This window comes from Paralichthys olivaceus, chromosome 16, assembly GCF_024713975.1.
Source record: "Paralichthys olivaceus isolate ysfri-2021 chromosome 16, ASM2471397v2, whole genome shotgun sequence".
Taxonomy (NCBI): Eukaryota; Metazoa; Chordata; class Actinopteri; order Pleuronectiformes; family Paralichthyidae; genus Paralichthys; species Paralichthys olivaceus.
The window spans coordinates 14,359,256-14,377,238 of record NC_091108.1 but is presented as its reverse complement, the minus strand read 5'-3'; the positions used below and the strand labels follow the sequence as shown (position 1 = coordinate 14,377,238).

Below are 17,983 nucleotides of genomic sequence, written 5' to 3'. Positions count from 1 at the left end.
CCTGTTTATTCATTTCACAACCCATTAGATTTATCTTGTGACCACTTTACTAAAATGTCTGACTTTTTATGAACTACCTCCATCAGTTACGAAAGTGAAATGCACACTGATGCCTCAAGAGCAAGAATCCTTTTTTGTCCAAGTATATTTAAAACACACAGGAAATTTGACTTACGCATTTAATCCATTCATAACACACACACACACACACACACACTTTCATGATTAACACCTGCAGTATTACACAACTGTGTGCATTATTACTTAAATGGTGCAGCCTCAGAACTGCCCAAAATAAATTTTCCTCCATAATCAACTATATCATTATGGACACAGAAATTCATCACAGTCCTTAGTGCTTTTTCTCCAAATCAAACTGACACCAGATAATGAATACACATATTTTATTACAACGTATTCACATATTCAACATTGTTCTCAGTTCAAACATGGTTTTATTTTCCACGGGCATAAAAGTTATTCCAGAGGAAAAAGTAAAGTCCGATACAAAGTTATTCAAATCACAAATAATAACGATCTTAATGATCAAATATAAATCATGATTGGTTTGCAAATCAACCAATTTTCAAGAATGATTTTAGACATTCTTGCTTGGAATGTTCAAAACTTCACTGGAGTATTATTTTATCTACTCCCCCACTGCATCGACCTCAATCCAAAAGAAACATGCTCAGCTCCAGTCTGACTGGTTATGCAAACAGAGGAAATATTTCCTCCATTAAAGAAAGAAAAAAAAAAACCTGTTGAAATGAGTGAGAGAAGGAGACGGAATATAAGATGATAGCACTGGCTTGTTAAAAATAGTTTGGTCCCTCGTCTATCTGGACAACCATAGCTGTGTACTACTGCATATGTCTACGATCAATACTGAAGGAATGAAGAAGAAGCTCGTACATATCAATGGGCATTTTCATTATTACACAAATAAGTTGATGTTTACAGATGTAACAGTTATTATAGTTTAGCACATTTATGGGTGTTTTGATCGAAATAACATGTTTCCAAAAAACATTAAAAATAATAATTCACTTTTAGTTTCATATTGCCCTTAACAAATAACCCAGAGATCTCCCTTATTGGAACTAATGAGTTAACAAATACCATAGCAACAAAGGGCTGGTGCAGCTTTGGCACATAAAAAAATCCCTGGGATAGAAAACTAGCTCTTCCAAGAAGATTGGCTTCTGTGGTCACTTTAAATACATTTTTTTTTAAAAACAAAACAAAAATCCCCACAGAAATACAGCTCATGATATGTGTGACACTGGTCTTGCACAATGATAAGAAGACAATTTCATACAATACTCAAAGGATATGACCCCAAAAAGAAGGTGCAACATCCTGTTGATATAAAAATTAAACCACCTGCCTCGAGGTCCTGTTGCACAACTCGCCTTCTTTATACAATCGCACCTTCCCTTACTCAGCTTTCTCCTTCCTCCTAGTAATCTGTCCCATCCTCTGGTTGGTACACCTGCTCCTCTTCCTGGTAACCTTGGTAACCCTCGTCTTGGAATTCTGGGTTGTAGTTTTGGGCGACGCCTGCCCCGTTTTGATCACTGGCAACCTCTCCGGCATTAGGACAGTACTTTTTGTCATAGATCTGCCGGCCCAGCCCGAAGTTCTGTCCGCTCTGGCTGGCTCCCTGGCTGTAGCCCATCTGTAGGGACATGGTGCTGTTGTCACACTTGTCTGTGCCCAGCTTCTGGTCATAAATGGCACGCCTTGTCCCTGGAGCCGTCATCCCAGCCTGTAAAGACACAGGACGAAAATGAGCAACGTGTTCCTGTAAAAGCTTTCGGAAGTGAAGATATCACTGAGCTCAGTCTTGACGTATATAACCCAGGAGTTTAAAGCTTGTTCTACAAGACCAGACATGATACATGTTTACAGCGATGAGAGGACAATAACAGTGGTTCCCTGGGGCTTGTTTCCACTGCAGTCCAATAATACTGACTTTATGAGAGGGTAGGAAAATGTACCTGGCTCGCCCCCTTGTTGGTTCCCATTTGCAGACTGATGGTTGTGTTGTCCATGGGCGGCTGGATTTGATTTTTAGGGTTATATAAGTGCCTCCTGGTGCCGTATGCATTCATACCTGCCTGACTGGCACACTTGTTGGTCCCCATCTAAAGAACAAAAAAGCATTGCAATAAATATATTTTTTAAAACAATTAATTAACATAACACTTGCAAACTGTGTCTAGAGCCATAAAACAACTCAACTACAGGACCTTTTCAATTCCAACTGAAATGAAATTCAAGACCAAACGATGGAAATAAAAAACAAAAGTGAAAGTATACATGGAAACACATTCTGTTAAGCCCCCTCTTCCACTGGTTAAAAAGGTCAAACATCTGACTTGTCTTTAATGGGAAAAGATACAAACTACATTCATTACTTTTCAGCACCCATCAGCAGCGATGGAAACATGATGCCAAGGTTCTTTATTTTGGTTGCCTAGACACCGACGCTGCACCAGGCACTGGCGTGGAAATAACATGAATGTTTGTGTACAGCGACTTTTATCTTTCTATCAATTAAAGACGCAAGAGAGCTTCTCCATTTCATGTGGTCAAACATGACTCAACAGGGGAAAAAATGCAGAAAGGCAATTCTACTACACAACAAGCAGTGAGAAAGGAGTCAATCGTCCTGTGTTTCCAAATACCTGCATGTACCCGCTTCAACGAACATGAGTACTTTTATTCTAAAGCTACTTATCGCAAAAACTTGCATTTCAACATGTTGCAAAACCCTAGCTAGCAGGCTGGCTATAAAGGCATAAGTTGAGTGCATTAAGTTATACACAGGCAGACTAGTGATGCAGCAGGTATCAGAACTTATGAAATTATGACCCATCCAATCTGAAATTAAGATCTTTTTTTTAAAAGCATTTGTTCGTGAAAACAAATATTTTCACATTTTACAGGCCCGCTGTCACCCTGGCTGCTCTTGCACACAACAGTGGTAAAATATTGCATAACATCAGTGTAATTTAGACAAGCAAATGCTTTTGACGTTACAGTCACCTGTCCTCGCCTTTAAACAGTGAGTCGTATTGTCTCCTTTCTCCTGCGTGTAAGTACCTCTCATATCTACCTGACACTGACCGAAACAATAACAAAACCGAGCAACTTAAGAGGCTGTGAGAACAATGAGCAGCTCTCACAGAGAAGTATGCTGTGCCTGATTTGGAACATGACAAACTCTAGTTTCACAACAGTTTTCTGTGGAATGCCAATTCTCACAAAGTAAGAACAAGTTTGTTCCGTCTCACTGGATTAATTTGTCTTCTGCAGCCTTGAATATAACTGTCAAACCTGTACCTGTACCAACATCAACTTCAGTCATGTGATACCGAAGATTTACGGTCCACATCCTTCAGTTTCTGCTGGTTTGAGTTAGTCTCAGATCTAAATCTGGACTCTGTACATGAACAAGCCTGCAAACAAATGTGTACCTGCAGGCCAATGACGCACTGTCCAGCCTTCATCTTCTCCTCATCAAACATCCTCTCCTGCTTGTCTGCGTACTTCACCCCGATGTCCACCCGTGAGTTGCAGCCCTTGGTCTTGGCCTTAAAAGAGAAAAAAGTAGAGCCAGTTGTCAGTGTGGACTTTGTAAAACCACACACACACACACAGGTGATAAGAAAACATTACTGTAAGTGCGTTCATATTTAAGACTCACCATGCTGGCCAGTGCGAGCAGCGTCGTCTGCACCTGCGTCATGTTGCCGCACTCAAACAGGTCGTTGCATTCGAAGAGGTCATGAGGCTTCAGGTTGTACACGGTGATGGCTTTGATGAAGTTCGTCAGATTCTCCATCTTAAAACCGCACCAATTTGAAGACGATCAGCAACATTGTTTAAAAAAAGATTTCTAACGACAGATGTAGGATTTGTTTTCTGTTTGTGAACTATCACTTTACCAGTCACTAATCTGTAAAAACAAGTTTGCAGTCTCGAATATGGGAGTGTGTTTGCAGTGACTGGTTACACCTCAGTGAAGAAACCAGTTCAAATGAATCACTGCCACCATACAAGTGCAATTATTAGCCAGCATGATTCAGCGTGCTCACATGCTAACTGGTAGAAAACATGTTAAACACAATACAACAGCACAGAGAGCCATTTGTTAATGACATAGTGTGTCAAAAAAATCACCGGTGTGAGAACCGGTGGTACCAAAGAGCACAAACTGATGTCAGTCGGAAACAATAAGCATGATTTAACCACCATTTAATTTTGTTAGAAAGCATTTATCATCCTCTTACTCACCTGAGGCCAGTTCAGCGCTGAGTGGTTGATCTTTTTCACTGAGCCTGGTTGAAGTGTGTTGATAAGTCTGAAACGGAAAAGATTCAAGTTCTCTAAACCACTGTACATATCAAACCAGCAGATTAAGGTGCTCGTGTTATCCAACAAGTGGATGATCTCTGCTTACTTGCACAGAATGACTCCGTCCTTCAGGCCTTTCTGGAAGTCAGGACCGATGGATTCGCCGGTAACCTCCTCGATCCAGCTCCTCAGCTCCTCTTCTTTCTGAAGGTCATACTTCTGAGCGATCTGGTGGGAAAGAGAGCTGGTTTGTTAAACAGTTAACGCTTTCTTTTTGTCAAGGTCTTATTTTTGTTCCTTCCTGCCCACATTGACCTCCCACTCGCACAAATGACATAAAGATGTTGATAACAAAGCTCCATCTATAACGACAGAAGTTTTTTTTTTTTAAATATATATCACATATCGTTAACACTGGTCCTCAGAAGAGTGTTATGACTGCAAGAAATCTTGTTTCATGGTCACCTCTGAGTTTCAGTATAGTGAGCTATGTCTACAGAGTGGGTTTTGTCTTATCCAGCCCTCATAAATAAGGTGACACTGACACGACCCAACACACACGCGCACACACACACACACTAACACACACAGAAGGATATCCTGTTTGGTAAACTGCAGAATTCTGCACAGGAAGGCCGTAGCTGAAAAGAGTGAGGGGGGGTGAGTTTAACAGGGCTAAACATGGCACAAAGATAGACTCTATAGTGAAGGTATCACTGTTCAGGTCTGAGCTTGATTTATATCCTGTTTTGGTTGAATGACATAGGTGTAAGAAAGTGCAAGAAACCCAAACACTGGCTCTGAAAGACGCCATTTAGGAGGAGGATTGTGATCACGTAAACAGCAGCTCAGCCTGGAGAGCAGAAATGAGACGAAGGGGGAAAAAAAGTCAGTAAGATCGACATTTCTTCTCCTGCTGTTTAGGATCAGGTGTCAGAATGTGCTGCGTGCAAACTCTCCACCAGCCAACAATCTCCCTGTGTTCCCTCGAGTGAAAGAGACTGAACCGCAGAGCTTGACCTACTAGATCCATAGAAGTCGGCCACACTCAACTCACAGCTGGTTGCAGTCTGAAGGAATTTCTGTCTTCTAATTACATTTCCTTCGTTTGGTTATCCCCTTATTAAAAAACAATATTGGCCTGTTTTAATTGCCCACAAAGAAGTCTACAGATGTAATTTACAGAGACAAGCTGAACACCAGGAATTTGTTCTGCGGTGCTCAGATAAAAAGAGCAGACAGAGACAGCGAGGGAGGGGGGCAGGAGTGCGTGTGTGTGTTGCACCGATGAATGAGCATAAGGCAGTGGGGGGACACTTAGAAAAAAGATTTATACTGCAGCTTTAAGCTCAGTGTCCACACTTATTGCAGGTAAACGTCTGCATGTATGAGTTTTACGGAGGATAAAAAAAAAGGAGGAGTGGGGAGGGAGGGGGGATTCTGAGGAGAAGTGCAAATGCCTAGCATTTCACAGCTACGTCACCGGTGGCAGGAAATACCACTCAAGTAAGCATCTCTTTAAGACCCCTGCCCCACCCAGCCACCCTCCACAGTCAAGGTAACACACAGGAAACAGACACGTTTTTCTTTACGGCCGGGACATGTTGTTCTGTGGAGACTTTGGGGGAGAGTGGTGGGGGTGTTGGGGTGTGGGGGGGTGACCCTTTCTCTCCCATACAAGGGCACAGCTCAGGAATGCAGATGGGGGGGGGGGGGAACGACACAATAATAAATCAGCTGAAGGTGTGAGTTTAAGAATATATCTCTGAAAAGCCAAGTTTGAAATATGTCTGGATATAAATTCATATCAAGACAATGTTGCCAATTGTCAGAATGACATTATTTCTTTTCAAAGTGTATGGAGTAAAGATTGTGGTTTTAAATTTTCTATGTCAGTCACTTTGAAATCCACTTCTGTCGACACATTTAAGACAAAACTGAAGAACGCCCATCTTCATCTAGAGTCGTTTTTTAATTCACATTTTTATTTAATCTTTTCTAGCATTTTGCATCGTCTCCTCTTTTATTGTTCAGCACTTTGGTCAACTCTGCTTGTTTTTATACGTGCCTTATCAATACATTTGGCTTGATAAACTTTTGCGATAATGTGTTCTCCCCAAGAACATTGCATGCGAAACATATCAAGGTTATAATGTTACTGATGACAATTATCCTGCCATAATTACTGATACTGCTTCACTGCCCAGGCCTGGGTAGAGACAATCGTCTCATTATTTTAAAGGGAACGGTCTGAAGGTTACAGAGCTGGCAGTCAGGGAGAGTAATCTCCAGCATCAGGCCTGGTATTTTAAGTGGATCCGGGTGTGCAGTGGATCTGTGCAGACAGGTCAAAACAAACAAGGTGATCGAGGCTGAGAAAGTTACACACATCACTACAGAGCCAGGGTCACTGCGGACCATGGTTTGTGTGCATGGACATGTGGAAAGAAAAGCTGTGATCGTGGGGGAATGTAGGAAAGTGTCCCTGCCATGGTTAGAGATGGTGGAGGACACAGGGAGATGTTAGACTGAGGGGAAGGAAGTTTTATGCCAATCTAATTATCTTCCATTATCTGCTAATGCGGGTCACAACAGGCAGCTGAGCAGAGAATGCTGGAAACAAACAGGGATAACACACACACACACACAGACACACACAGACAGACAGACACACACACACAGACAGACAGACAGACACTTCTGTGCCAAGAAGAAAGGGGACAACGCCCATGCTCCTGTTTTTTTTTTTTTTTTTTAAGCTGCTCTGTAGGAAATTACAAACCCAGCTCGTCCAGGTGTAAAACTGAATGTTGAAGTGGACGCTAACTTTACCAACTAGTCAAAGAAAGTTAAGTGGGGGTTTTAAAAGTTAGTGAAACTAATGAAAAACTTTTATCCGTGTTGACATCTTTTCCTCTCTGAACCTTTCAACCTGTGCGCGCTCACATCAAAATGGAGGCCAGGTGACTGCGACACAGGAAAAACCCCCGATGAAGAAAAGAAGAAGTTTTTTCCCCAACGCGACTAAGTTATTTCACGATCGATCCAAAGTAAACCAAATACACGCACCTTGTTTTTGACTTCCGCAGACAGCCCGTAGGCAGGACCTTTGGTGAACCCAGACATGGTCGGAGGGGTCGAGAGAGTTTTTCTTACTGAGCGGACGATGAGAGCTGAGGATCAAATCTGCTCCAAACTCTCTGGGACTTTCTCTTCCAATGAAACGTCGGTGAGAACTAAATACTTCCTTTCTCTGTCACTGCCGCCAATTACAGCGCTCCCACGGTTTCTGTCGAAGACCAGGACCCGACGAGGCAAGATGGTTCACTGCTGAGAGTTCCCCACCACCACCTTTATACCCCTCCTTCACGTTCAACACAAGACGTCAACGAGGTGAAGTGTGCAATGTCAACAATGCCAGGGGTATGGGAATTACAAGTCCAACAGGAAACCCACCAAAGTTATTTGTTTTTACTTCGTTTGGAGCAAATAGGGGAGATAGCTACCAGAGGTGGGTCATCTATAAAGAGAGATATCTTATATGTCAACATTTATTTAGACCGTTCATTACATTATAATATTACTATGAGGTCACCCAGTAACCCTCATACCTCCGCTCCACTTCAATTAAAACAATCCTTACAGCGAAGGCCAGGTTTTGTTTCTTAACCAAAGGTTACAGGTTTCTGGCTATTTTTCTTAACCAGCAAAAAAATGCCACTGAAAATACCAGCGCTCCAGTGGATAACCGTTCAAATCCACGTAATCCAGATTTTTGGGGGATTGATACCAACCCCCTAAATATTTTTGTCATCAAAATTCAGACATAATTATCTGAGAAATCAACATAAAATGTTGAAAAACGCCTAATCATGCAAAATAAATCTGGATCATCACCGAAATTTAAAAAGTCCTTCACTGACCCATACTGTATTAAGTTTTATGGTAATCCATCCAGAAGTTTTTGTTCCATTTTGTTTGCATATAAACCAAGCCAGCAGGGGTCAAAAGGAAATTACCCCTGAACTAATTGTCATTGATTTGTTTTACTGTTATACATTTATTCTGATTCTTTAGTATTTGGAGGGGCACATGGAACAAGGATTTTAAAACATTGTAGACCAGAAAGATGTTCAGCATAACCTGTTGACTAATAGCTACAAATAAAACATGGAATCACACTACAAACCGCATCATACGTTAGACTAACTGAATTTATTCACAAGTGAATTTACCCTGTGCTTATCCTTCTCCCACTGAGCATCCAACAAGTGCATGTCATGCACCTCATTTTGATCTATATTTCTTATTGTATCATTTCCGTCCATTCAGTTATAAACACAAGTCAGATTGTATCCTCACATTTCCATAGATATATATATCCCTCCCTTTTATATATATTCTATATATTTGTATAATCCTCTGCATGTTACAGTTTTTGCCACAGATTAGATTTATATATATATAATCAAATTGTATCTACCTATTCATCGACAATATAAAAGTACACGTTGATTTCCGACGATGGCGGAAGTGCTCGGGCCTGACTCCTCTCGCTCCTCCTGCAGCCTCTCTGCTCGTGCTCTTCGTGAATCGATCTAGGCTCCGCCCCTCTCCTGCGCTTCCTTAGGTCGCGATAGATATCAAAAAGTCCTTATATGGAAGGAAACTTCCCAGATTCCTGAATGGTGGGAGTGATCGGCGGGTCCCACCCCGCATTCCAGACGTGCACTGGACGAGACGAGCTGTCGCACTTCTTTGACTCACATCGGGTTGGGGGGGGGGGGGGGGGGGGGGGAGGAGTTTGGAGGAGCTAAAGTGAAGCACAATGAGCTGCTGAGGTGACGTCATGTGGCTGCTGTGCGGGTTTTAGATAACACGTTCTGTCAGGATTACTCAAACTCATCCAGAATGATGTCTTCTGTTCCAGATGTTGAGCATGAGGCATCAGTGGAGAGGAGACAGATGTGATGTCACAACATCTTTTAGTTCATTATCTCCATTGATTTTAACTGCAGGACTGGTCTGTACCATGTTCCTGCTTCATCACTTTCAAGTTATATATCAAATATATTTTCTTTTTTAAAACTTAAAAGCCAGGAGATTAAACCGCTGAAAGAATAAAAATGCAACATTCCCAACATGAACATCTGGAGAAATCATCTAAATCTTTTATTGTATTTCTACATTTGTTTTCATTCTCATTATCAACAGGAAGCCATCCACGCTGTGACACACACACCCGGCTGCTTTTCCAGGGCAGCTGTGTGATCTAGTTAAGGACAATGGTGCTGTTGGTTAAAGAGAAGCCATGGAGCTTCTTGAAATGTCAGGAAAACTGGGCAAACGTGCAAATCTGACATGTGTCCCAGCTGCTTCCTCTCCACTGAGCATTCTCCTGGTTTGTTCAACAAGTAAACTTTGATTTCTGCAGGGAACTCATGACGGGTGTGATTTTGAGGCACAGCATGATTGAGGTTATGTAACGTCTGACAGAGAGGTCTAGAGCTGGATGTCAAACACAGCGTTATTAGAATTAAATATAGGAAGGATGTCCTCTGATAGCAAATCATCCTCTAAAAAGATGAGGGCATTTTGTGACGTCTTCGTGTTTCAGCCATTGTTCATTTTAACTAGAGCTAAAATGATTCACAACAAATCAATAAAAAAATGAATGGCTGTAGAGTCCAACTAACACTAAGGCCCCACAGTCCTATTGATTTGTTGACTTTTAGTAACTTTTCATAATTCTTCAAGAAAACAAGAGCTAAATATTTCCCATTTCTCACTTTTTTTAAATGTGAAAAGTTTTGATGCTTTTGATTTTAATCACATATGATTATAAAAATAGTGGAAACTATTGGGTTTCTCTACAATACTGTGTGGTCTGGACTTCATAAGTGCCTTGAGATAATAATTTTGTGATTTGGTAATACACAAATAAAATGGTTTGATTAAAAAACAAGTTGAAGAATCAAATTGAGCTCTGGGAGAATGTATTTGCTTATATTTGAATTGAATAGAACTAGAATGATAGCCCTGCCATTGTATGTCTCCACCAACCGATGCAGTTTCATTCTCTCCAGGTGTTCCTGACATATTGCATTCACAATAATATGAAGTCACTGTGACCTTTAACCTTGGACCACTGAAATTTAATCAGTTAATGGAGTTCAAGTGACGACTGGTCAAAATTTGAAGAAATTCCCTAGAGGCAGAGTTGAGACATAATGTTCATGAGGCCAGAACATGTTTTGTGAGGCCATTGTGACTTTGACCTTTGACCACCCCAAAAAATCTGTTCACCCATGAGTCCAAAAGTCATTGGATGAAACAAAATGAAAATAATCACTATATTTGCAGCTCTTATAGCAACATCAGCAGACATCAATGAAACGCTTTGGCCTGACGTAGCGTCGTGCTGAGTTTCAACCCTTCATGACACACAGTTGCCTATCAATCATTCTCCAGACATGCTGGGATGTAAAATCGTGCAGACGGTAACAGTGACGTGAGCCCAGGTGTCTCACCTCAGCCTCTGACTGTTTGGTCATGAAAACACATGCATTTCTTACCTTTAACAGACTATAATTACATCATACAGGTGTGCAGTGGAAGGCTGTTTCAAAGTGAGAGTGAACACGCCCTGAGGAGCGTCCATTACTCATTCAACTGCAATAAGATGAGATAAGCTCACAGCGTCATGGCAGGAAGTGCTGCTGCTAACGACACTCCTGAGTCTCTCAAACTGTCAGACATGTAGAGACTCATATACAATCTCTGTTGAGGCAGATAGTGCTGATAAAAAATGTCACTTGTGGACTCACAAGACTGTCTTTACTGAGGGGAAATTTCCAGACTTCCACCAATGGATGATCTGAATGTTTAGTATGATCGTTTAATTTAAAAATACATGACTTCATATTCTTTGTGGGCCTATAAAAAAGTCTGATCCAGTAATTACCAGTGAGCTGAAATTACTCATATCTTACCACCGTTACATCACATCCTGAGGATTCTAATGGATGATGTGCACCCCCACGTGGATGAACTGTGTAGTACAACAAATTAAAGCAACATTTTTTAGAGACAGATAAGAAAATAATAAATCAGAAGTGTACAGAGCTCAGAATTTAGTTTTCAGGAACAATCAGTGTCGATATGACTTGTTGAGCATGATCGCACTTTAAAAGAGCCACCAGTCAGTCGACTGAGCTTCAGATTTAGATCATTTTATTTTTCAAACAATTGAGAGATGTTAAACACTGAACAAATAAAGATGCCCCCAGTCAAAACTCCAGAAAACAGATTCTCATCAACCAGTTGTAGCACTTTTCCTTTATTGCCAGCTGTGTTGTTGTGCAGTTTTTTCATTGTCTGCAGCTTCACCCTTGCTTCGACCAATGTGTACAAAAAGTCAACAGAAACGGTGCATATACCAGCGTCATATTGATCATTGGGATTTGAGTCTCGCATGTAAACCCGGCTCCGCGGACAGGCGCGTTTAATGTGGAAGCAAATCCAGATTAACCATTTACCAAGGCACATTGGTAGGGATGAGTGACTGAAAGAATGAACAGAGAGGCCGCACAAAAATCCAATCTTAATTCAAATCATGTGAGGAAAAAAGTGGTAGTGACGGATGAGTATAAAGGGAAATCAAAATTAAGTATTAGTCGTCACGTGGAGAATGTCAAGAATATCTCATGCACACAGCTTTCTCTCTCCCATTTTGTTTACTGTATTTAGTTAAGGAAGCTAAACAAATTATACCTCAGACAACGTCCTAGATGTTTTTATAAACTCCTGATAGCAGCTTGCAGAAGTTTAAACGTGTCTGAATAACTATAAGCACATAATTGTAACTTGTGGGTGCGTAAGTCACGAGTCACACTTCAATCAAGTCAGCAATGAAATGACTGACAAGTTGTCAACGGATGTACAAGTGCGTAAGAGGCCTCGATCCCGTACATTCACAAAGGCTGTTTAACTTAGAAAAATATCAAGAGGGAATTTCAAAAGGCAAACAAAAATCTAAAGGAATGGAAACAAGGCGAGTTCCAGCATTGAGTACATCGGATACAAGTATTGATCAGCCTCATCTGATATGACATTCTGCATCACTTGGGAGAGAATGAGTGTGTTGTGAGAGTTTTCACTGTATTAAAGCTCAAAATGTTTGTTTTTTATGGAAACCAAATAGTTTGTCCAGAATACATTTCTTCTTGAGAGATTTCCTGGAGATATAATAGCTGTGTGATGAGACAGAGGAAGTGGGTGAAGGGTGGATTATGGAATGTTAATAACCAAATCGGCCAAACTTGACAGAAAAACCAATGCAACAAAACATGTGTAGGCCCCCTTTTACATTGAAGATTAGGCTGACAACATTCTGATGGAAGCAGGGGAAGAGAAAAAAGAAATCTATAGGTTTTTCAACATCTGCTTTGATGAACTGGTCAAAAATAAATAGATGTATACATGATACGAAATTTATAATTTACTCTTTATATCTCACATAAAGCTTCTTGTAACTGCCAAATATGCTCCAGTACGTCACACTCTGGACATGTTCAGCTCTACCTGTGCTAGATGAACTCTATCAACAACCTCTTCTGGGCGCCAACATGGCGCTCTGGACAGGACAGCTAAACCCCAACATGCCTTCGCTCAAAGTGAATGCCAGATTGTGATTCCTCATTAGAAACTAGAAGGTAAAAGAAGAGGGCAGCATCATCCCCAAGAGCCTGAAACATGGGGTACAATTAAGAACATTAAAAATTCACATCATTACAACATTTCTGGTTGTGTGGGATAACGCCACCCTCCCTTTTTTGCCTTCTGCGTTAGTACCAGCACTCTGCAGCTCGGGCCTCAACCAACCTGTGGCTTTCAGTTTGAAAAAAAAAACCAGAAACAGCCCTTGGTATTAGAAACTCAACTATTCTTTTAATCCTTTTCTCTCTTTTTTTTTTTTTTCAACCAAAATCTCAATTAGATTATCACAGAAAGATGAAGAGGCGTGGGGGGAGTTTAGCAGACCTGGCTTTTGCCAAACTCACAGTGGACAAACAAAATCACAAAGTATCTTGTCTCTTTGGAGAGACAACGGGGAGTGGAAAAAGTCATCATCCGTTCCAAACCCCTCAGTCTAAGCAAACATATGGCAGGATGTTCAATCTGCTTTCGTTGCCATGAGGGTCCAATGATATGCACTCTGTCCAGTCATACCAGGTGCCCATGGTATCATAACATCCATTCACTCCTGGCCAGTGCTGTGTGTGTATCCTGTCCAGGTCCTCGTCCGTCACCTCCCGGCTCACACCTGGTAACGCCTCTACTGCGATGTCCTTCTGCAAAACGTGCGTCTTCCTCGACTCCTTGATCTCCTGTTCTTCCCTTTTCAAATACTCTGACATGAAAAAGTGTGCACTAGGGGCCTGGACCCCTGAGGAGTTGAGCACATTGCTCTGAAGGTTCAAGTAGGACTGGATGATATCATTTCTGGACAGCTCCTTCCAGTTTGTTTGATGAAATGGATTGGGGCTGGGGCCTGGGGCTGGGGCCGGGGCCAGGATTGGGGCCAGGACAGGGGCTGGGGCAAGGGCCAAGGGAGCGGGCTGTTGTACAGTGCTTTTAGTTCTTTGCCTAGACTCAGAGGGGTCAGGAGTGGGGGGTTCCTCTGTTTGAGAAGGTTCTTTATGTACCAGAGGTTTAATCTGACCTGTGACAGGGTCAAAAGTTAGTCTGCGTTCTTTTAACCGTACAGGTTTAGTCATGTCTTCTATTTTCTGGCCATCTAAATTGACAGAGTAGTCTCTAGACCTGTACTTTCTCCTTTTATGCTCCGAGTTAGGAGCCATTGACCCGTCTGTGTCGTCAGACGCGGCCATGGCTCCCTCAGATGTCGGTCTGTGTAGTTCTGAGTTCTGTTGGGGGAGAGAGGTGGAAGGGGAGGTTGACGGGGATTCCAGTGTTGCAGATGTGTCTTGTGGTGGGCAATGAGAGGAGACTTCTGACGAACTGGCCCAGTGCATTGAGGACCTATGTGAAGAATGTGGCAGCTTGTCAGCGTAAGATGCTTGGGCTGGGGAGGACACAGGCTGGGATAAAGACATGGGAGAGTCTCTCGAGGAAGGGCTTGGGACTGGCGTTCCTTTCGGTGCATATACTGAAGAGCGCTTGGTCACTGTGTCTTGCTTCATGCTCCTTGGACTGGTAGTGAGACCACGGGGACTTTTGGCTTGATAGTAGCCCCCTCCACCTTCATCCAATCTAGCCTGTTGCTGCATTACGGCAACCTTGATCAAAGATGAAGTGCTAGGTAGTTTGGCCACTCCAGGGGAGCTAGGGCGAGGCTTGACAGCATTTACTGGAATTCTGTTGATTTTATCGTTATCAAGGTGCTCTATTCGCGATCGGTCAGGAGATGGCACGACCTCCTGCTCAGGCATGGCATCTGGACTGCCTGCAATCCCATTGGTGGGCGGTGGTGACACAGAATTTTCGAACGAAGACAGCTTGGAGATTTTTTCTGGTAAGTGCACTCCACTGTCTCTGTGCTCTGCCCGGCGCTTGCGGCTTGATTTTTCTGCTTTTGGCGAGTATGTGTTGTGAACATCATTTCTGATCTTGACTTCAGTGACACCCTTCCCAGACACCGAGATGTCAGGGGGAGAGGCGTCGGTTCTGCAAGGATGAGAACTGCCATTGGTCGACCCGGGGGCACTTGCAGCCACAGCTGGCCCAGGTTCAATCAGCTTCTGCCAGTTTCTTAAGAGTTTCTTTGCACGCTTCGCAAGGTCTTCATCCTTGGTCTTCTTCCTCACGTCGTTGATCAGCTTTCCTAGGCGAGTTTCCTGCATAGATAATGTGTGTGAGAGTTGGACAGAATTCAAGCAACACAATTCATACATCAAGTAGTATTTTAGGTATGGTTAAATATCTTACCTCAAGTGCTTCTTTGGTGATAGGACATTTTTCCAGACAGGCAATCACCTCCAATACTACAACCATATTGCGTATCTGCAGGAGGGAAATACACAGATTGATTGTGACATCACCTCAGCACATTCGGTATTAGCCTAAATTGTTTAATTGGCAGGTTCAATAATGTGGAAATGATTGATAATGGCAATGATTTATCTGGGAAAACACTCCTCACAAGATGAAACCAAATAAGTGTAACGCCAAATCACCTAAACCTAATATATTGAATCGTGTCTGCATCATGTGAATTAGGCAACATTTACGTTAGCTTTCAAGTTAGCCAGGGAAACACTAGCTTGTCTGTCTGCTACGCTGAAAAGTAAAGATGGCAGTGTGTCAACTCAAAAAAACCTTCATAATTCCAAGCGCTGCAACAGAAGTGTAGCATGTGAAGAAAAACTACAAACTGAGAAAAAACCTGAATTTAAATCTACGTGAGATTCTTATTCTGTCGACAAAGTCAATCTGCGTTTGAGTGTCGGCACACTTACCTGTGTTAGCTTCTCTGGCTAGAATAAACTAACTTGAGAAGGAAGGATCCGACTATTTCCTACAATGTAGCTTTAGCTGTTCAAGCTGAGACTAAGCTAGCTACACAACATTTTAGCACAAAAACAATCTAAAAAGAAACCATGGCCAATTGACAGAGCACGTAGACAAATCTTAATGAAACCAGTATTCCTAGGGGACATGTATGATCCACATTCATATCGTTGAAGACATAAAACCGCCTCGGTGTTGCGGGTAGGCTAGCAGCTAGCATGCTACATAACCCAGCTAACGGCAGACTAACCAAGGCAGCCGTGGTGCTAAGTGAGCATCCGAGCTGTCAGCTGAAGAGCTCAGCGTCTCCTCCCTCACATAGGACACGACACACGCTTTGGTAAATATGAAAAGGGTTTACTGACAGCCGTAGGTTTTTACTGCCCTGTCGACTGTGCTGCGGTGCAGGTAAACAAGCTAACACTCGCTGGCTAGCCCGCTAGCTTCAGTGTCACTCACATTGCTCTGACTGTCGATGGCCTGCAGCAGCCGGTCCCTCATCTGCTGCGGGGTTTCTGAGACCGTTGTCATTGCCCGTTCGGTGCGATTCGGAGGGTGGAGGGAGGAATCCTCCGAAATGAAGAGCAGGGTGACAGTGGGGACTCAAACGCCGCTGCGGTGACACGTCCGGCGCCCGAACAGCATATTCTTCAGTCGCCTGTGGGGTAAGACGGCTCGGGTTGTCTCACATGGAAGTGGGAAATGCTCGGCGCTGTGTTGGCCGCTAGCTGCTGCCTGCTCGGCGCTGTAGCAACTCACTACCAGCTGCTGGATCTCTCAACGGCCTCCTGCTGCATGCTGGGATACCGTGTGTGCGCTTTTGACGTCCGCACGTAGTCAAGTAAACATCCCTGGCGTTCACCTGCACTCCTGGATGATGCTGCTCCTCCCTCCGCTGTCTGCATGCGATCCATCAGGCAATGTTGATACCTGTGTTTTAAATACCATCACCATGGTCCAGTGTTTTCAGGATTCAGATAGATAGATGGATGAATAAATGGATAGATAGATAGATAGATAGATAGATAGATAGATAGATGGATGAATAATTGGATAGATAGATAGATAGATAGATAGATAGATAGATAGATAGATAGATAGATAGATAGATAGATAGATAGATAGATGGATGGAAAGATAGATAGTTACATGGATGGATGTATAGATAAGATAGATGGATAAATGGATAGATAGATAGATAGATAGATAAATAGATGGAAATATAGATAGTTAGATGGATGAATAGATGGATGGATGGATAGATAAGATAGATGGATGGATAGATGAATAGATGGGATGGATGGATGGATAGATAGATAGATAGATAGATAGATAGATGGATGATGGATGATGGATGGATGGATAGATGAATACATAGATAGATAGATGGATGAATTGATAGAAAGATAGATAGGTAGATAGATGGATGGATGGATAGATATGTGTATATGTAATGTATCTCCATATATTAAATCTTAACTTAACTTTATTTGATTCTATATTTGTAGTCCTTATTTCTGTGTTTTTTGTCTAAAATATTATACATAAAAAGTCTCCTGAATCTTGAGTCTCTTGAGTATTGAAAAACAACATTGTTGTTAATTGTCTTTCTGCCGATTTACTCTGTCATTGATAAATTGACTCCATATTTCAGCTCTAGATTTATCTGCTGTCAAAAGGATCATAATATGCCTGAGTCAAATAATAATAACACTAACGACAACAATAATGATAATGATAATAATAATAGTTAACAGGTGCTTTACATGGGAATAAATCAAACAGAACCAGACAAGACAAAACAAATAAGATATGTGGAAGAAATAAGAAACATGACAAACTCTAATTTCATTTCAATATTCATTAAATCAAAATCAGCTGAGGAAGCTCCTTGAAATCAACTCAGGCTAACTATTTATTTTCCACATTATTGCATCAGCCATCATCTCTCTCCACTTTAACATGTATATTTATAAAAATGGATGTATTGGTTCAGTGCTTACATTTTATTACAGCATTCAGCCAGCAGATGGAGTTGTGCAGTTTGAAAACCAGGGTGCCTCTGAGAGAGCAGACAGGGGGGGTT

At 42.0% G+C, this 17,983-nt stretch overlaps 2 protein-coding genes across 2 annotated transcripts; both read right to left on the bottom strand.

The window, feature by feature from the left end:
- Positions 1-387: 387 nt before the first annotated feature.
- cnn2 (calponin 2) lies at positions 388-7,885 on the bottom strand. Its single transcript, XM_069511886.1, has 7 exons — positions 7,435-7,885; positions 4,472-4,593; positions 4,306-4,372; positions 3,716-3,853; positions 3,486-3,602; positions 2,004-2,150; positions 388-1,771 (listed from the first exon to the last, which is right to left on the bottom strand). The coding sequence occupies exons 1-7, from the start codon at positions 7,489-7,491 to the stop codon at positions 1,463-1,465; spliced, it is 957 nt and encodes a 318-aa protein (XP_069367987.1). The 5' UTR covers positions 7,492-7,885; the 3' UTR covers positions 388-1,462.
- Positions 7,886-11,581: 3,696 nt separating this feature from the next.
- Positions 11,582-16,788, bottom strand: crsp7 (cofactor required for Sp1 transcriptional activation, subunit 7). The gene is made up of 3 exons (XM_020111282.2): positions 16,357-16,788; positions 15,316-15,390; positions 11,582-15,224 (listed from the first exon to the last, which is right to left on the bottom strand). Exons 1-3 carry the CDS (start codon positions 16,426-16,428, stop codon positions 13,512-13,514), a joined length of 1,860 nt encoding a protein of 619 aa, XP_019966841.2. The 5' UTR covers positions 16,429-16,788; the 3' UTR covers positions 11,582-13,511.
- Positions 16,789-17,983: the final 1,195 nt, after the last annotated feature.

Coding starts and splice junctions, on each gene's coding strand:
- cnn2 (XM_069511886.1), bottom strand. CDS start 7,491: ATGTCTGGGTTCACCAAAGGTCCTGCCTACGGGCTGTCTGCGGAAGTC. Junction 4,373..4,471: donor GACGGAGTCATTCTGTGCAA/GTAAGCAGAGAT, acceptor TTTCCGTTTCAG/ACTTATCAACACACTTCAAC. Junction 3,854..4,305: donor CAGCGCTGAACTGGCCTCAG/GTGAGTAAGAGG, acceptor TGCGGTTTTAAG/ATGGAGAATCTGACGAACTT.
- crsp7 (XM_020111282.2), bottom strand. CDS start 16,428: ATGACAACGGTCTCAGAAACCCCGCAGCAGATGAGGGACCGGCTGCTG. Junction 15,391..16,356: donor CCATCGACAGTCAGAGCAAT/GTGAGTGACACT, acceptor TCCCTCCTGCAG/ATACGCAATATGGTTGTAGT. Junction 15,225..15,315: donor TCACCAAAGAAGCACTTGAG/GTAAGATATTTA, acceptor TTATCTATGCAG/GAAACTCGCCTAGGAAAGCT.